The sequence below is a fragment of the Erpetoichthys calabaricus genome, chromosome 6, assembly GCF_900747795.2.
Source record: "Erpetoichthys calabaricus chromosome 6, fErpCal1.3, whole genome shotgun sequence".
NCBI classification, from domain to species: Eukaryota; Metazoa; Chordata; class Cladistia; order Polypteriformes; family Polypteridae; genus Erpetoichthys; species Erpetoichthys calabaricus.
In genome coordinates, this window is record NC_041399.2 from 216,960,896 (window position 1) to 216,979,186 (window position 18,291).

Below are 18,291 nucleotides of genomic sequence, written 5' to 3' on the forward strand. Positions count from 1 at the left end.
TAACGGGCATTCAAGCCAGGTGCCCCCTTTGCCCCCGACTCTGGTAGTGACCCTGAAGCGACACGGGTTCAAATGACCCCACTGTCAGAGGCTCGGGGGCTGGCAGCGATTACCCAATGACAGTGACACGGTGACAGAGGAGTCTCCACTGAGACTTGCAGACTCAGAGCAAATCAACTGTGGCCACCGTGGTGCTCCAGAATTTCCTACTAAATGTGGTCAAGCCCCCTGTACCCAGGTAGCGAGTTCTGAAGTTGGCACTGGCACAGCAATGGCAGACAGTATGGAGCAGCAAATCGGCTACACCAGCTCAACTCTCCCAGCGCTGAACTTTTTGTAAGTGCAGTGACAGGTGGGCTCAGAGGAAACCCCTTCAGTCAAGATTGCAGGTGGCCTGTAGTGGCACATCAAAGATGGCATTTTGTTTTTTGTTGGAAGATCACTGTCCCCTGAAAGAAGAATCATATAGTGTGACAAAAACGAGTGCCAGCGTGACCTCAATTAGTCAAGCAGCTGTAAGTTAAATGAAAGGGTGGCACTTAGCCTCCAGTGGGCACTGCTACCCCTCAGGCACATCAAGGCCACACCTCTAATTGCACTCATGTCACGTGACCTCTGCTGAAGTCTACACATGCAGTAGGGTGCATTGGCCACAAGGGGGCGAAAATGTCTTCCAGTGCAAGTGCAAGATGGGTGGCCATCTTCTGGATGACTCCCCTCGTTACACACAGGTGGGCTTCACATGATAGATTTGGGGTCTCACATGGTAATAAATACAAGCGCCCGTAGTTCTACACAAGGCGCTATATAAAGCTGGCAGGCAGGCGGCTGTCCCCATCTGGTGCTGAACGTCAGCCTCATTTCACCAAAGCAGACACTTTCATAGGATTCAAGAAAAGCAGAATGGGGGTCCTGACCTCTCTGATGGGGCACACAACGCTGATGGCGGCCGGCGTTTTGGGCTCTCGTGGCACTTTGTTGTGTTCACCCTTTAAAACGCTGGCACCACTTGCAAGGCCTTGTTTTGTCTGCCGTCATTATGGGCACAAGCCACCAAGGCCAGGGACTTTACCCACAATGCCCTGCGTCCGAGTTCATCCCACTGGCCGCTTTGTGTTTGTTTGAATGTTTCATGATAAAGGCACGTCTGAAAAAAATGACCTGCCTCACTCACCATGTTATATTATGGGCTGGCATCACTGGCATGGCAACAGGGAGAAAAAGGTGAAGGACAAAGGACACACGTCATGTGGAGGCCACAGATTTAAACTAAAGAAGACAAAAGTCACCCAGCAGTGGGTGAGAAATGAGTGTGGCACCCTGAGCATAGCTGGACTGACAGTGAAATGGCACATGGGGACGGCACAGGAGGTGACATGTCTCATGAAGATTTAGGCTCCATTCTGTAAGACTGGGGACATTTGGGGTGTGACAAGAAGGACAAGGGGACGATGTGGGACAGTGGGGGTCTATACGTGTTATGCTTTCTTTATGATTTAGTTTGGTAAATGTGCCATCATTGGCCTAAACTGGCAGGTTTCTCTTTTACCCAAATGGTAAAGCTGCACTGCTAATGCCAAGGCCCCTCAATTTCTATTTTTGCCATCTTGGGATGGGGGGGGGCAGCATCATCCTGGCAAAGTGTGTCCTGTCACTGAATACACCCTCCAAGTCACAGGGAGTGAGGATCTTAAGGGACAGTTGTGTCAGCCACCAGGCAGGAGGGGGCGCCAACAGTCTGGTGCACTGCCACTCAAGTCCAGGTGGAGCGCACCACTTGTTAGAAAAGCTGAAGACGCGAACAAATGCTGTGGATGTGAGGTGACAGCACATCAGGTGACGATTAAGGTGAGTAAAACAAATGTTGAGAGCCATCCTGGGATACTCAGCTGGCATGGCTGCCATAGGCTGCTGCTTCCCTGTGTGTGGCCACATGTGCCCCTCTACTTTTGTGTCACCGGCCGGGGACGGTCTGAGTGCCATGACGAGCAGAGGTGTTGCCCCGACAGGCTCCAGTTGCGCCCGAAACTCATGATGGATGTTCGCTCATCGTCGGCCCGTGTACCCAGCACTCAGACAGACGGGCGCGGGTTCACTGACGGATGGATGGATGGATTCAACACTCAGCACACGGTCCATGCCAGGGCACACCTGTGCCTTTTTATTAGAAAAACTTTCCCCCTTTCCCAATCCCAGAGGCAAACTTGTCGGCGCCAGCGATGGCTTCGCTCAGGAGGACGTGCTTGGCGTTGTCAAACTCGAACTGCATGGCTTCGGTGAAGGATGGCGCATCAAAGACGCTGTGGTAAGCCGAGCTTCGGTCCGCACGCAGGCACTCCTGGGGGAAACACGAGATCCGCTCGGCGAGGTCCAGAGCACAGTCGAGGCCTGGAAAAGACAAAGGGGACACGCAGTGAGTGACGGGGGCATCTGTGACGTGAGGGTCACACACGGGATGGGAAGTGATGGACTGGCACACCGCCACGTCCTGAGCCCAATGCTTACTGGCATAGGATCCAGTGAGCCTGCCCAGAAAAGCGGGTTCAGAAAATGGACAGCAAAAAAAGACTCAATGCCACCAAGAAGAGGAGGGTCTGTTGGGGGCTCAGGGTCAGTGGCCAGCAGGTCCTTGTGCCCCCATCCCACTCATTCCAGATGGGGACGAAGCAACCCAACCCCAGCAGGGAGCCACATTGCTACAGGACATGGGTGCCAAGATGCATTACAACAATGGGAGAGACCCCTCACTGTGCACCCATTGGTGACATTTGGGGAATCAATGAGTTTTGTTCACCATGGCGATGGAATGACGACACTTAAATGGCACTTCTTGTGAGAGGGTGACAGGTCAGAAGGGGGGCGCCGAACTGCCACACTGTGCCACCCTGCATGAGACGATCAGATGGCAGTGAAGTGGCCTCAAGCACACAGGTGTGATCAACACGTTCAAACATGCTAACTGCTGCGCCCCCACGCCACCCACATACCAGTAAGCCACCCACTCTCACAGGGTGACGCACTTCTGGGGTCCTTGCATATGGTGGAATATTTAAATAAATCAATAAAGAAACTTGAGTGTGGGGTAGTGCCACAGACTTTAGACGCCGAGGCTTCAAATCCCACTACTGACACCACGTGACCCTGAGCGAGTCACTTCACCTGCTGGCGCGCCAGCTGGGGGGAAACCAAAGAGAAAGTGGAACCAATCGAGTGTCGCATGTTGAAAGTCACCTTGGATAACAAACAACATAATAAGAGGACTTTTACTGTGAAATGTGACAAAAAGTAAATCCAACTGCAGTGACGTCACCATAAACAGTTCCAGGTTTGTGTTGCTGGTTTCTTTGTGTGTTTATTTCATGAATTCATTTCAGTGACACAGAAGTAGAAACTGTCACCTTCACCTGTCAAAAGTGGAGAGGGCGGGCCCTAGCGAGTTCTGTTTCTTTGATTGGCGAGTCATCGGTAAGGGGTGTGGCCAAGGCAGTGACCGTGTGTGGCTGAGTGACGCGGTGGCTTTACATTTGTGTTCGAGAAGCCCGGAGTCTAGAAGTGGAGCGACCGATGAGCCACCAATCAAAACGCAGTACTCGCTCAAGCCCACCCACGCAACTTTGACGGGTGACAGTGACAGTTTTCCTTTCAAGGTGCATTTCATGTCATGTGAAAAAATCAGCAACAAAAATACAGTGTGAATGACTGGCATCCCGGCTGGCATAGAGGGTGACACTTTGCCTGGCAATGGAGGGACTACATGAATGGAGGTGCAACTCGGCCAGGATGACCTTCAGTTCTTGTCTCAGCTGGGGTGAAAGGGTGCTGGGTGGACTGGTGGAGACCTTACATCAAAAACAAGTCACCCCCCCCATTACGAGAGGTGGCAGTGCCCTTATGGCCCAGTCCCAGATCGTGACACCCACAGGCCTTCCTGGGACTTGTAGTTCAGAAAAGCAACCCTGTTGAGGTCCTTGGGTGCCACCAGAGGGTGCTGTTGAGAGGGGACGTCCCTGTTGTGTGTATGACCTGGAGGTGGCTCTGCTGTGACAGGCGGTGACAGCAGAAGTAGTGGCGGGTCCCACATAAACAAAGGGAGGAGGAAGACAACGTTGGATGAGGCAGGGCAGCAGGAGATGGACGGAACATTCCGGTTGTGTTGATGGTGATTGGTGTTCTTTAGGATTTTTTACAGATTCCTGAGGTGTTTCTGGGACTTTCTGGTGCCAATCCTGGGGTCTCTGCGGTGGTCGAGGACCTCACTTGAGGAGTTTATTTCATCTCATTTTAGTTCCTGACTAAGTTGTCATTTTTTAGTGTCTTATTACGTCACCATTTTGAATATTGATGGGCAGCGTCGTTTTGTGACTTTTGTGCCAGCTGTTACCAAGGTAACCTGCCAGAAGTCCCAGGGAGTGTGCGCAGGTGACGTCACCAGTGTGTCCGTTTAAAAGGGTCATTTATGGTGCCATTCAGTGTGTTGGATAAAACTACATTGAGTTCCATTGGCCCCAGCTGGTGGGCTGCCCAGGTGGCTCTGTGACGATGTAGCCAAGTCCCCGTCACTGAGCTTTGTGTCATCTGGAAACTGCACCAGTTTGCACAAATTGTGTTGTCCAGCAATGAAGTCCAAGTTTAAAGTTTTATAGAAAGTGCCGGATAAGTCCACCTGTTGTCACACACGTGTGCCTGGGAGACGATGTCAGGGCGAGTCGACTTGCCAAGTCAGGGGTTGGCACTGCTTCCAAATGCCTCTCCTTCCCTTCCCTCCAGAGAATTGCAGCTCGGCGGCTCATGACATCACTTCCGGTTTGGGACTCCCTGACCCCGCCCCTTCCGCCTCATTGACCTCATCACTGGCACCACCACCATCTTCCTCCAGTCTGGTCGGAGCTTCTTGTGTCTTGCCAGCTGCTTTCATTGTTTTTTTTGCTGATCGCCACTCAGTGCCCAGCACTGCCCCCTGATGGACACTCTCGTAACATCACCCGGTTTGTAAATGGGCTCCTCTGCCCATATCCCTTTGTGGTGTCACAACCCAGAATTCCCCATACCAGGGACCCCCTCTGAGAATTTAGCAGGACCCACTGAGGGGGGTGAATTTGGTGTCAAAGTGGTGGGGGGGGGGGAGTGGGGGGTTTGCTCATGCAAAGTGTCTGGGAAGGTCATCGCAGGATTGGCCATAAGCCAAATGTGATGCTGCCACTGTGACACATGCTTTGGGGGGTGGCGGGGGGGGGGGCTCAGGGGTACGTCCATAGTCAGCCCAACCTTCCTGCAATGCCACCACAGCCCACCGGTTGGGAAACACTGCCATAGCCCATTGGTGCTAAAACTGCACCTTTAGTTTGATTGCCAGCCTCTCTGGTGCCACCTTGAGGTTGCGTTCATTCACTTGATGTTTGCAAATGGACCCCCCCACACAAATGGCCCTCTGCAGTAGGAAAAAAGCTCAGCAAAGGAACAAAAAAAAAAAAAAGACCCCAAAATCCAGGGGTAGGAGTGGGATGAGAGGGTGAGGGGTCACTCATGCACAGCTTCACTCACGCGCATGTACCTTTGCCATCTGGAACGACTCTGTTGGCAATTCCAAAGTGAAGCGCCTCCTGCGCGCCCACCGGACGTCCCGTGAGGATGAGGTCCAAGGCCCTGGAGAGCCCGATGAGCTGAGGTAGCCTGACGGTGCCCCCGTCGATGAGAGGAACTCCTAGAGGAAGGGAGAAGACACAAGTGTGTGTGTGATGACACGGCGGGCACTGCCAGAAGGATGAGCCCGACAGTCACTTCCTGGCGCCCCCTTCAGTCTCAGCTGATGTCAACTCTCCAGGCTCAGCTGTCCTTCTCTTGGTCTTTTTTAATTGTTTGTGCCAGGATGTTACCAGGAGGATTAAAATGGCACATCAGGGTAAACCGTTGTAGGACCTGCCCATCATGCCGCCGTAATCAATGCCCGTTTGCCTGGCTGTTGCACTTATCTGCATTAAAGTCCATTTTTCAGGTGGTCACTCCAATCTTTTCTTTTATTCTGCTCCCTGTGAATTGGGGGGACTAACATTGTGACGAGTGACCACCTGAGGGACGCCGCTCAGCGCTGCAGACGGACTTTTCCTGTAATTTTATATTTTTATATTTCAACGGAGGGACGTTTAGAGACAAACACTGAGGGGTTACGGTGACGTCTGGTGGGAGCCCATGTGACCTGCCACTGATAGGCTGTGTAGGGCAACAAATGGCGCTGCCTGAGTGGGCTGTTGGCAGTCAAGTTAAATGTGGTTAAAAGACACCCACTGGCTGGGGGACCAGAGATAAGGGGGTCCTACAGGAGAGGCCTGCTTGGGTACACTTCAATGTGACCCCCCCCCCCCACTCCCGCTGGCTCTGATTTCATATTTTCTGCTCTTCGTTATCTTTGAGTGCCCTACTGTGTTGATTTGTGGCAGTGCCAGTCCTCATTTTACAGAAGGCACTCTGCTTGGGTGGCAGAGCTGCACTTTGACCCCGGGCATGTCATTGTGAGCTCCTTCCACACACTGTCTGCTGGTGGGTATGGAGGTCAGAATGGCCCACACCGGGTACAGGGTACAGGCTAGGGGACAACTCGGTGTTACAAATTAAAAGAACAAAGCGCAAATCTAAGAGTGAGCAGCAGGTGGCGCTCTTACCGTTTGCACAAGTGAGTCCCAGAATGTCAAATAAAATGGCACAGGAAACGCCCGAGTCTAGCGGTGAAAGGCGCTATAAAGAAAGAGGCGCAATACCAAATCTCCTGCAGAACACTCCGGTGATGGCGCTCTCCTCCATGACTCTCAGGTCCGCTAGAAGTGACAGCTCGAGACCTCCGGCCACCGCATAGCCGCTGACCGCTGCGATCACAGGTTTGGTGAACTGCATACGAGACGGACCCTGCGGCAGAGAGAAACACAAAGACGTTGGCGGAGATGTGGAAACACAGCACTGGCATCCAAAGCGGGCATGAAGATGACTGGTGAGTCACAGGGACCTCCCAGGGACAGCCATGCAAGGCGGGACCACCAGAAGAAACAGGGACGCCCTGACGGCAATCCTTCAGGTTCACACCTGAGTGGGGTGGCACAACAAAGAGAAGGGCAGGATGACATGTCACCTGTCTGTGTCCCCACTCTGTCCTGTTTTGAAGTAACTCAAACCCCCCCCCCCACTCAGTAGTTACTCACCCCAATCTGCTAGGAGAGCCCCCCATGATAACAGATTGGCGGTCGGCTAATACATCAGGCGAGATTCACTCATATAGCGCCTTTCACACCACACACCCACACTATTGACGGAGGCTCCTACCATCGGGCCAGGGCCTTTGGTCACATCCTGCTTGATGTCGAGAGCCTCTCGCTGGTGGCACAGCTCCTTCAGGTCAAAGCCGGCACAGAAATGGCCTCCTGCAGGAGAGCACAAAAGACAAAATCAAATCTTAACACCTGCACCCGCGCCAGCTCACCACCAGGTGGTCACTCGTACTAAAGATGGAAAAAAGGAGAGCGCCCCCTACGGGTCAGCCCATGCTCTACCTGCTGCTCCCCAATAAAGCGGCACATGAGCACCCCCATAACCTGCACAGGCCCACCCTGGGATGAGGTCGTGTGGATAACACGCCAGGGGACGACCAAGACGGCTATCCGCATGCTGGCACGTCCAAAACCAAGGAGAGTGCCCCGTGCCAGACTAGTGCCCTCTGCAGGGCCAGCTCACTGTGCTGCAGGTGGACAGATGGGAGGCGTGTGGTGGTCTGTTACTGATCCCCCAGGGTTTTTAAATCACGTCCTCACTATTTAAGTGGTCACCAAATGTTTCACAAATCCTTCACACTGAGCTCCTCAGTGAATGGAGAGATAGGGGGGCTGAAGGTGACCCCTCTGGTGCTCTTTGCCCACTCTGTTTAAATGTGCTGCCCACTTTGATCCTTTACCTCACATGATGCTCCAGTCTTCGTTGTGGTGGTGCACACAGTTAATGGAGCTTTAAATACCTGAGGGCCCACCCAGCAGACCCTCACACTTGAACCCGCAGCTTTCAGGTCACCCAGAGGCTGGCAGCTTATCCACTTGAGCTAAAGGATGGCTGCTCTGTCTGAGGCCTGTGGCTGCCATCTCAAGAAGGACAAGCGGCAGGGGAGTCGCAGAGGGAGAGGAGTGGTCATGTGACCTATATTTGGTCAGGGAGGGGCCAGGCGTAATGGGAGGAGCCTGCGCAGCAGAGTAAGGAAGAAAGGAAGAGATAGAGCTACAAATCTGATTGGCTGTTAGAAACAGCCTCTGTGATTCAAAGGAACTCACTGTGGCCAGCTCCTGGTCATGTGACTCGGATTCACTGAAGGGAGGGGCCAAGTGTAATGGGAGGGACGAGTGCAACAGAGAGAGAGAGAGAGAGAGAGAGCTGCTGCCACATGATAGGCACTAAAAGACTTCTTTGTCACCCTAACCCTGTCAGAGAGAACAAGTGGCTCATGGGGGCGGCGGGTGATGGGGTCACCCTGAGCGAATTCCTGAGTAGAGACAGATGGTCATGTGACCCCAGATTTGCTCAGGAAGGGGAGAGAACGAGAGAGAGAACGAGAGCCTGCTACCAACTAAGACCTGACTGGCACGGCTGGCACAGTAATCCAGTGGCCAAATCCAAGTGCTGCTGGTGTCATCTTAGAAATGACAAACAAGCTGGGGAGGACGGGCATCACCATGAGCAAATTCCTTGGCAGACAGAGATGGCCTGCCAGAGTGACCATAGGGTAAGGGTGTACCACCAGGGAACTGGAGATGCCACCTCTAAATGACATGACAAAGCTGCATGTTCACCATTCCCAGCCCAAGCAGGGGTCCACGTCCATTTGCTATTTGGTATATTGGATTAATCTCCAAGAGGAAACTGGGAGTCAGAGCGCAGGGTCAGCTGTAACAATGTTGAGGTTAAGGGCCCAATGGGGTAGGATCCCTTCTGGCAGTAATGGGATTTGAACTGGCAACCCTCCAGACGCCTCAGAGCCGGGAGCCTTATGCCCACCAAAGCTCCCTGTGGTGGGAGGACAGACAGAGGGGGCGCACATCACGTCAGCAGGTCGCCAGCCGCTGCCAGGTCTCCTCTGTCTTGTTCATATGTGTCCCACCACTAGAGGGCACTGCTCTTCTCTGCTCTCCTTTGCTGCCCAAGAGAGCCACCCGAGTCACAGTAGGGTTAAAGAATCAGCAGCACCCGCTGTGAGACTCGGCTCGGTCAAAAACTTGGGGGAAAAAATACATTTAGGAGTTTCATCAGCAAAATGTGGAAATGTGCAGAGGCATCAACTCCTCTGGCAGGGCAGGACGTCCGCTTTTAGGTAGACAAAGGAATCATAAGCAAAGATAAGAGCGGAAGACAAAGCGGCAGCAGTAAGATACCGGCATATTGTGAGAATTCAGACAAGCAAATGGCAGAATGCCAAGGGGCATCTGATGAAAAAAAACAAAAAAAAAAAAACACCAAGTCAAGCAGAGGAGTCGAGAACGAGGACGGACATCACGAGGCAGTCAAACGAAAACCAGAATCGGCCTGAGGGGTTCACGGTGGAGGACAGGCGTTGAGGCAGAAGTGCACAGCGGTGACGTCTTCAGGATTGTAAAACGTACACATGGCCCTCAGCTGGTCCTGACAGTGGGCACTGCCAGCCAAGGCTCGGGTGATGATGGCCTCTGGGTCACCCCTGCGATTCAAATGTCTGCTTCATGGCCGGGGATGAATTAACTGAACTAGTGGCAGTCCTGACACTGTGAAGTGTCTCGGGTGGGGTCAGCCAGAGAAAGGCGCTATATTCAGCAAAAAGAATCAGCAGCTGATCCACCTTCTGTGTGACCTGAGGGGGGTCACCCTCCATATAAAGCAGCTGGAAAACACCGCTGCTCTATAAAGCGCCTTGTTCACTCCAGAAAGGCGCTATAAACAACACACGCCTGGTGTGACACTTCATGTGCAGAAGTGCAGGAGCCATCAAGAGGCAGGGCTTGGAAGAAAAAACGTTTGGAGTACACCAAGTGATAGATAGATAGATAGATAGATAGATAGATAGATAGATAGATAGATAGATAGATAGATAGATAGATAGATAGATAGATAGATAGATAGATAGATAGATAGATAGATAGATAGATAGATAGATAGATAGATAGATAGATAGATAGATAGATAGATAGATAGATAGATAGATAGAGTGAAAGGCACTATATGATAGACAGAAGTGGGACAGTCAGAGATGCAGAAAGTAGACAAGAGTACAAGGAGATAAGGCGCAAGGTGAAGAGAGAGGTGGCGAAGGCTAAAGAAAAGGCGTATGATGAGTTGTATGAGATGGTTGGACACTAAGGATGGAGAAAAGGACCGGTGGGCTACAGAGAGGGGCCGAGCTGAGAAAGATGTGCAGCAGATTAGGGTGATAAAGGATAAAGATGGAAACATACTCACAAGTGAGGAGAGTGTGTGGAGCAGATGGAAAGAGTACTTGGAGAGGCTGATGAATGAAGAGAATGAGAGAGAGAAGAGGTTGGATGATGTGGAGATAGTGAATCAGGAAGTGCAACGGATTAGCAAGGAGGACGTAAGGACAGCGACGAAGAGGGTGAAGAATGGAAAAGCCATTGGTCCAGATGACATACCTGTGGAATCATGGAGGTGTTTAGGAGAGATGGTAGTGGAGTTTTTAACCAGACTGTTTAATGGAATCGTGGAAAGTAAGAGGATGCCTGAGGAGTGGAGAAGAAGTGTACTGGTGCTGATATTTAAGAATAAGGGGGATGTGCAGGACTGCAGTAACTACAGGGGGATAAATTTGATGAGCCACAGCATGAAGTTATGGGAAAGAGTAGTGGAAGTTCAGTTAAGAAGTGAGGTGATGATTAGGGAGCAGCAGGATGGTGTCATGTCAGGAAAGAGCACCACAGATGTGATGTTTGCTCTGAGGGTGTTGATGGAGAAGTTTTGAGAAGAACACGAAGGAGTCGCATTGCGTCTTTGTGGACCTGAAGAAAGCAAATGACAGGGTGACTGAGAGGAGCTGTGGTATTGTATGAGGAAGTCAGGAGTGGCAGAGAAGTACTAAGAGTGGTACAGGATATGGATGAGGGAAGTGTGACTGTGGTGAGGTCTGTGGTAGGAGTGACGGAGGTGGGATTACCTCAGGGATCGGCTCTGAGCCCTTTCTTATTGTCAATGGTGATGGACATGTTGACAGATGAGATTAGACAGGAGTCACCGTGGACTGTGATGTTTGCTGATGACATTGTGATCTGCAGGTTGAGGAGACCCTGGAGAGGTGGAGATATGAGAGGAGAGGAATGAAGGTCAGTAGGACCACCAAGACAGAATACATGTGTGTGAATGAGAGTGAGGTCAGTGGAATGGTGAGGATGAGAGGAGTAGAGCTGGTGAAGGTGGATGAGTTTAAATACTTGGGATCAACAGTACAGAGTAACGGGGATTGTGGGAGAGACGTGAAGAAGAGAGTGCAGGCAGAGTGGAGTGGGTGAAGAAGAGTGACAGGAGTGATTTGTGACAGACGGGTATCAGCAAGAGTGACAGTGAAAGTCTACAGGACAGTAGTGAGACCAGCTATGTTATATGGGCTGGAGATGGTGGCACAGGTGACAGAGCTGGAGGTGACAGAGTTAAAGATGCTAAGATGTGCATTGGGTGTGATGAGGATGGATAGAATTAGAAATGAGGACATTAGAGGGTCAGCTCAGAGTCAGAGAGGTGAGATGGCGTTGGTTTAGACTTGTGTAGAGGAGAGATACTGGGTATACTGGGAGAAAGGTGCTAAGGATAGAGCTGCCAGATTAGAGGTGAAGAGGAAGGCCTAAGAGAAGGTTTATGGATGTGGTGAGAGAGGACATGCAGGTGATGGGTGTAACAGAACAAGATGAGGAGGACAGAAAGATATGGAAGAAGATGATCCGCTGTGGCGACCCCTAATGGGAGCAGCCGAAAGAAGACGAAGAAGATTTAAATTACAGGGCATCTCTTATATACAGAATACCTCTCTTGCATATGCGCATATATTTAAATATATAAACAGCCAGACACATGGGGCATCCTAAATGGCAGGAATTCGAGACCGCAGTGATGCCAGTGCTGCCAGCTGGCTGCGGCTGAGCCACCTCACTTTCCTTTCCCTCATTATTTTTGTTTATTTTCCATTTTCTTATTTGCTACTTTTCTGTTATTTTTATAAAGTTACTCCATTTGTTTATTATTTGTTATTTATGTGTCATCTGTTGATTTTATTCTGTTTAGTCTTTATGTCTTTAGTCCTGTGTGTGCTGTGCGGTTCTCTTATGTTCCTTGTATTTTGTGGGTGGATTCTGGGCCTGCTGTCCTGACTCATTCTGAAGGCCTCACAGAGCTTGGGCCACCTTGTGAGAAATCATAAGACAAAGAGACGTCACTTCTGCGCCAACACAAGCAGTGCCACTCTGCCCATTCCTATTGCCGTATGGACGTGGTGGTGGGGGGGCGGATGCCTGTGTTTTCTCCAGGCTGAGGAAGACGATGCCAGGACCGGAGGGTCTTCCTCCTTTGGCTGGATGTTGCCCTGTGTGTTGTTAGTTAGCACAAATCGGGGGCTCAGCCACACACTGCTGCCCTGTATACGTCTCTCTTACTCCTACCATCACTATCTATATGTGTATATATGTACTTGTTCACACATGGCGTCCTGTCCAGGGTTTGCCCCTGCCTTGTGCTGCCTTTGATTGGCACCAGTCCCCTCTATGCCCCTTGTTTAGACTAAGGGGGCCAGACAATGACATGGTGACATTTGTTATTATGATTGATTTGGGATGCAGAAGGTGAGAATGCAGGACCCCCACACAGGACAGGACAGTCACCAGGTCCTGATGGCTGAAGTCGGGACACCAGGTGGCTAACAGGGTCTTGCTGTAATTGACATTTTTAGTGAAGTTTTTTGGAGTTTTTCTCTTTCCATGGGCTCAGAGGTTTCACTCCCAGAGAATCATTTTTGACATTTGATTGATGTTTGGACCCCTGCAGACCCCTAGGCCCGCGTCTCAAGTTCTGGCCTGCTTAGCTCTTTAGGCCTGTGTAGGCCCTTTGGAGTTTTGTGGGCCTACAATCAGAACCAGCAGTAGTGTGGGGCACAGCAGACCCCCACGGGATGTCACGTCTCCACTTCTCCATATTCTGCTGAAGGTTTGTGAACCGCAGGTGTTCTGAAGCCCCCCGTGAGCCTCAACTGGAGGAAGTGTGCCTACAAATGTCACGTAGGTAAACAGTGGCCGGCGCTCAATTCCCAAACTCACCTCCTGAAATGAGAAGAACGCTACAGCAAAACGACGGCTCTCACGGCAGAAGTTAAAAGGAGAACCAACCGATGCCATGGAAGACGGCGGCGGTCAGCGACGAGTCTCCCTCGAAGGTCTTGAAGGCCTCGACCAGCTGCCGGCCCGTTTCCAGATTGACGGCGTTCCTCGCTTCTGGCCTGTTGATTCCAATGGAACAAATGGAACCGTGGCGCTCCACCAGCACGCTGGGCCCCAGAGCTGCAAAGAAACACACGTTGGGTTTTATGTGACGGGGACCTGTAACCATAGCAACATGCAAATCAAGGACGGACCCAATCCAAGGCAGTGCAGCAAGAATAACACACAGAAAACAGAACACAGCGTAGAAAATATAGAAATAACGGTATAAAAGTGACATCGGTAATGTTAATGTTAAATATTGTCACACACACCCACCTGGGGACAACCTCTATGACTCTGAGAAGGTAAGCAATACCACCTTGGGGCAAGAGGGGGCGATGGCGCTGATGACTCCTGACAGCCCCGCTAAACAAAGCACAGAGCGGGCGGCCCTGAACCGGGCACCTCTAACCAGACAGCAGATGGGCCGCTCTGGTGGCACATGGAGCCTCGCCACTATTTCCAATCTTCCCGCGCCCGTCTTCCAGGTGCGTCGGTTTCCATGGACCTGAATGTTCACTTCAGTTTAATGCAAACTGACATCCGACACCCTAACCCTCCTGCTGGGCCCCTGCAACACTCTTTGGGGTCAGGAACAGACTGTGCCAACCTTGAGGCAATGCCAGTCCCCAGGTGACAGGACAGGGTGGGCTCATTTAGAGACTCCACTCCACCAAAGTGGTCTTTGGCATGAGCTGGACAGCACGTCTGTGGAAACGAAAGGAACACACAAACTGGGCCAGGACTGAACCCTGGACCAGTGAGGCTGTCCCATCATGACAAAGAGGATTCATTTTGTCCGCTACCTTCACATCTGTCAGGTCCCCTTTCTGTTGTCATCCTCATCACTGGGGTCTCCCTCCATCGGTGGCTACAGTTAACATCCCGGCAGACACCCTGTGCAGGACTGACTCTTGAAATTGACCCCCGAGTCTGTTGTGCCGCACATTTAGATTTGAGGTTTGGTACTTGATGGGCACCACGCTGAGCCTCTGCGGGTCCCCAAGTGTTTTATGAAGTGACCTCAACTTAACAGAAAGTGCAGCATAACCCGACACGGCATGACCAGCTGAAACCTACTTAATCCAGTTGGGCAGAGCACAGCTGCCCTGGGCACAAGGCAAGAGCCAATGCCAACCACGGCAACAGCCACCGACACAAAGGAGGGGACAATTCAGAGTCACCAGTTAAAGTAACCCGTTCATCAGTTTAGAGACTTAGGAGGTCATTAGAGTCACAAGTGCAGCAACAAGTGGAACTTCAACTTGTGTGTGCGAATCGATGTGATTAGTGACGGACAGACAGACAAAGTGAAAGGTGCTAAATAATAGATGGGCAGAGTGAAAGAGTAGGCAGGGAAAGTGAAAGGCGCTATACATCACATTGAAAGACAGATGATAAACAAATAAGAGACAAATATATAGAGTGAAAGGCACTATATAATACATACATAAGAAAGAAAGAAAGAAAGAAAGAAAGAAAGAAAGAAAGGCACACTATAACAGATAAACAAATGTGCAGAGTGAAATAAATACACAGATATGAAAAGCACTACATAATATAGAGAGAGAGAGTGAAAGGCACTACATAGATAAAAAGATATATAGAGCATGAAAGGAGCTATATATCAGAGAAATGAAAAATATAAATGATAGATATGTAAGGTACAATATAAAAGATAACCAGAAAACTATGGCGTAAAAGGCACTGTACAGTACAAAGATCCATCCACAGTGGTCTGCTGGAGCAAATCCCAGCCAACACAGGGCACAAGGCAGGAACCAACCCTGGGCAGGGTGCCAACCCACCGCAGGACACACACAAACACACCCACTCACCAAGCACACACCAGGGCCAATTTAGAATCGCCAATCCACCTAACCTGCATGTCTTTGGACTGTGGGAGAAAACCCACGCAGACACGGGGAGAACATGCAAACTCCACGCAGGGAGGACCCGGGAAGCGAACCCAGACAGGTCTCCTAACTGTGAGGCAGCAGCGCTACCCACTGCGCCACCGTGCCGCCCCAGTACAAAGATAATAGAATGAAAGGCAGTATATTAAATGTAGATAGACAACTGATATGAAAGGCACTATAAAAATGATAGACATATAAGCCATTATATAATAGATATGCTAGGCACTGAAAAGATTGTTAGATATATATATGAGAGACATAAAATGAAAGATAGATATGTACGGCATCACACAATAGATAAATATGAATGGCACTATATAATACATAAAAAGATAGAGGGGAAGGCACTAGATATGAAAGGCATTATATAAAAGATAAATGTATATACAGTAATAAGGTGAGGCCTCAACTTGAGTACTGTGTGCAGTTTTGGTCTCCAGGCTACAAAAAGGACATAGCAGCGCTAGAAAAGGTCCAGAGAAGAGCGACTAGGCTGATTACGGGCTACAGGGGTTGAATTACGAGGAAAGATTAAAGGAGCTGAGCCTTTACAGTTTAAGCAAAAGAAGATTAAGAGGTGACATGATTGAAGTGTTTAATATTATGAAGGGAATGAGTCCAGTGGATCGAGACTGTTATTTTAAAATGAGTTCATCAAGAGCACAGGGACACAGTTGGAAACTTGTTAAGGGTAAATTTCACACAAACATTAGGAAGTTTTTCTTTACACAAAGAACGATAGAAACTTGGAATAAGCGACCAAGTAGTGTGGCAGACAGTAAGATGTTAGGGTCTTTCAAAACTCGACTTGATATTTTCTTGGAAGAAATAAGTGGATAGGACTGGCGAGCTTTGTTAGGCTGAATGGCCTGTTCTCGTCTAGAGTGTTCTAATGTTCTAATGTTCTAATATAGAATGAAGGGAACTACATAATAGACAGGAAAGGCACTATATAATAAGAGAGATGGATATATAGAGTGAAGGAACTGATAGATAGATAGATAGATAGATAGATAGATAGATAGATAGATAGATAGATAGATAGATAGATAGCGTAGTCAGCAGGATTAGATAGATAGATATGAAAGGCATTATATAACTGATTCAAGTGTAAGGCGCTATATAACAGATATCTCTAATTCATTCATTCTGCTTTTCCCTGCCATTGAGCGCCACCCTGCTGCTTGTTGTTCAGAATGTCACCAGACTCTGCACACATGACAGTATCATGGTGGCCACTACTTAAGTTCACTTTGAGATGACTTTCATTCTGCAATGCGCTATATAACACAAGTCCCCATGTGTACACTCCAGACCTGCCAGTGCAAAAAAGGGAGGCTGTTGAGCTGGTGCGCACCTCGAAAGTCGTCATATCCCATTACAGTTCCTTCTCCCAGTCTGCTCGCCTCGAAGACCCTTTCAAGTTTTACTAAATCACACAGAAGTGCTAACGTGTGAAGCCCCCCCCCCACCCCCCCAGAGATGAGTTCGTTCAGCTTAAAACTTTCACATCCCAACCCAGCGCCGTTACTTCAGGTGGGCTCAGTCCTGGGGACCCTCCTTTTCATTATTTCCCTCCTCCCCCTGTCATAAATCTAACGTTACCTTCCACTGTTACTCTGATGCCCCCCAGCTCTGTGTCACTAGCAGTCCTGCCGTTTCCTCTCCGCCCTCCTCACTCACTGACTGCATAGCAGAAATCAAATCCTGGTTTTCTTCAAATTTTCTTAAATTAAATAACAAGTGACAGAACAGAGGTGCTCCTCATTGGTACAAAGTCCCCATTATCTCAAACTGATCACTTGTCATTTGTTATTGATAACTCCTCGGTGTCCCCTTCCCCACAGGTGTCACCCTTGACAGGACTTTCTCCTTCCAGTCCCACATCAATGACATCTCCCGGTCTGCGTATTTCCACCTGCGTAACGTTAATCTTATTCACTCCTCCACGTTGCCATCCATTCCCTCCCGTACCCTCAGATCCTCTTCCTCCACCCACTTGACTGCCCCCTTCGCCCGTCTTGCCATTCAGTTGCTCTGCTCCCCAGCTTTATAACTCACTACCACCTGAGCTTAGAAATATTGAATCATTTTCACTTTTCAAATCTAAACTTAAAACTTATTTGTTTATGACGGCTTTTCTCTGATTACAATTGCTCGGTCTGATTTTAACTTTTGTATTTTACTTTTCTTTATAATCTGTGTTGTGTCTGTTGTTCGGTGTCCTTGAGTTTCTAGAAAGGCGCCTACAAATAAATAAAATGTATTATTATTGAAAAAAAAAGTATTCTTATGAGGACGAGGCAGGACGGGACGATCCAGCGCGGCTCAGCCCAACACCTCCCCGCAGTCGTCCGCCCCCTCGGCGTCGCTCTCCAGCAGCTCTGCGGGTCTCTCCTGCCCCCTAGCGGCCCCACATCCCCGTACCTTGCTGTTTCTGTTTCCGAACTGAAACGTGGAAGGCGCGTCCCGAAACTGCCGCCGCCGCCGCTGCACTCTTCGAAGTGTCGAAAAAGCGTGCGGAGCCAAAGCCGCGTACCGAGCAGGTCACAGTGAGGCCAAGGGATCCAAGCCGCGACAGCGACATTGTGAAAGTGTCACAGCAAAACAAAAGAAAACAAAAAACTCACTAAGTTCAGTCCAAGCGTGCGCCCCTCTGAAAGAGATGTGTCCCGTTGCAGGTCAATTGTATCTGGCTGCAGACCGCAGACTCGGCCTTCCACGCCCCCTGCCTTCCACAGTCCGTAGAAAGAGAACGAGAAGAGCAGCTGCACAGTTTTTCAAATTCGAAAATGAAAAGGAGCTGAGAACGTTTTCCGCCACGGAATAACGGCACAGCAGAAAATAAAAAGCTGAGACCTCCGCACCAGGCTCGAAAAAAGACGAAGAGAAACAAAAACAGACAG

The 18,291-nt window shown here is 50.0% G+C and overlaps 1 protein-coding gene across 1 annotated transcript; it reads right to left on the reverse strand.

Moving 5' to 3' along the window:
* Nucleotides 1-2,134: 2,134 nt before the first annotated feature.
* Nucleotides 2,135-18,069, reverse strand: zgc:101569 (uncharacterized protein LOC449822 homolog). Its single transcript, XM_028790843.2, has 6 exons — nt 17,813-18,069; nt 13,374-13,544; nt 7,309-7,406; nt 6,753-6,897; nt 5,552-5,701; nt 2,135-2,388 (listed from the first exon to the last, which is right to left on the reverse strand). Exons 1-6 carry the CDS (start codon nt 17,970-17,972, stop codon nt 2,165-2,167), a joined length of 948 nt encoding a protein of 315 aa, XP_028646676.2. The 5' UTR covers nt 17,973-18,069; the 3' UTR covers nt 2,135-2,164.
* Between the last annotated feature and the right edge of the window lie 222 nt (nt 18,070-18,291).

What these genes read in the sequence shown, in the direction of transcription:
- zgc:101569 (XM_028790843.2), bottom strand. Translation starts at nt 17,972, where the DNA reads ATGTCGCTGTCGCGGCTTGGATCCCTTGGCCTCACTGTGACCTGCTCG. An exon ending in TCGGAAACAGAAACAGCAAG is followed by an intron (nt 13,545 to 17,812) that starts GTACGGGGATGT and finishes GTTTCTTTGCAG; the next exon opens with CTCTGGGGCCCAGCGTGCTG. An exon ending in AGTCGTTCCAGATGGCAAAG is followed by an intron (nt 2,389 to 5,551) that starts GTACATGCGCGT and finishes TGTCTTTTCCAG; the next exon opens with GCCTCGACTGTGCTCTGGAC.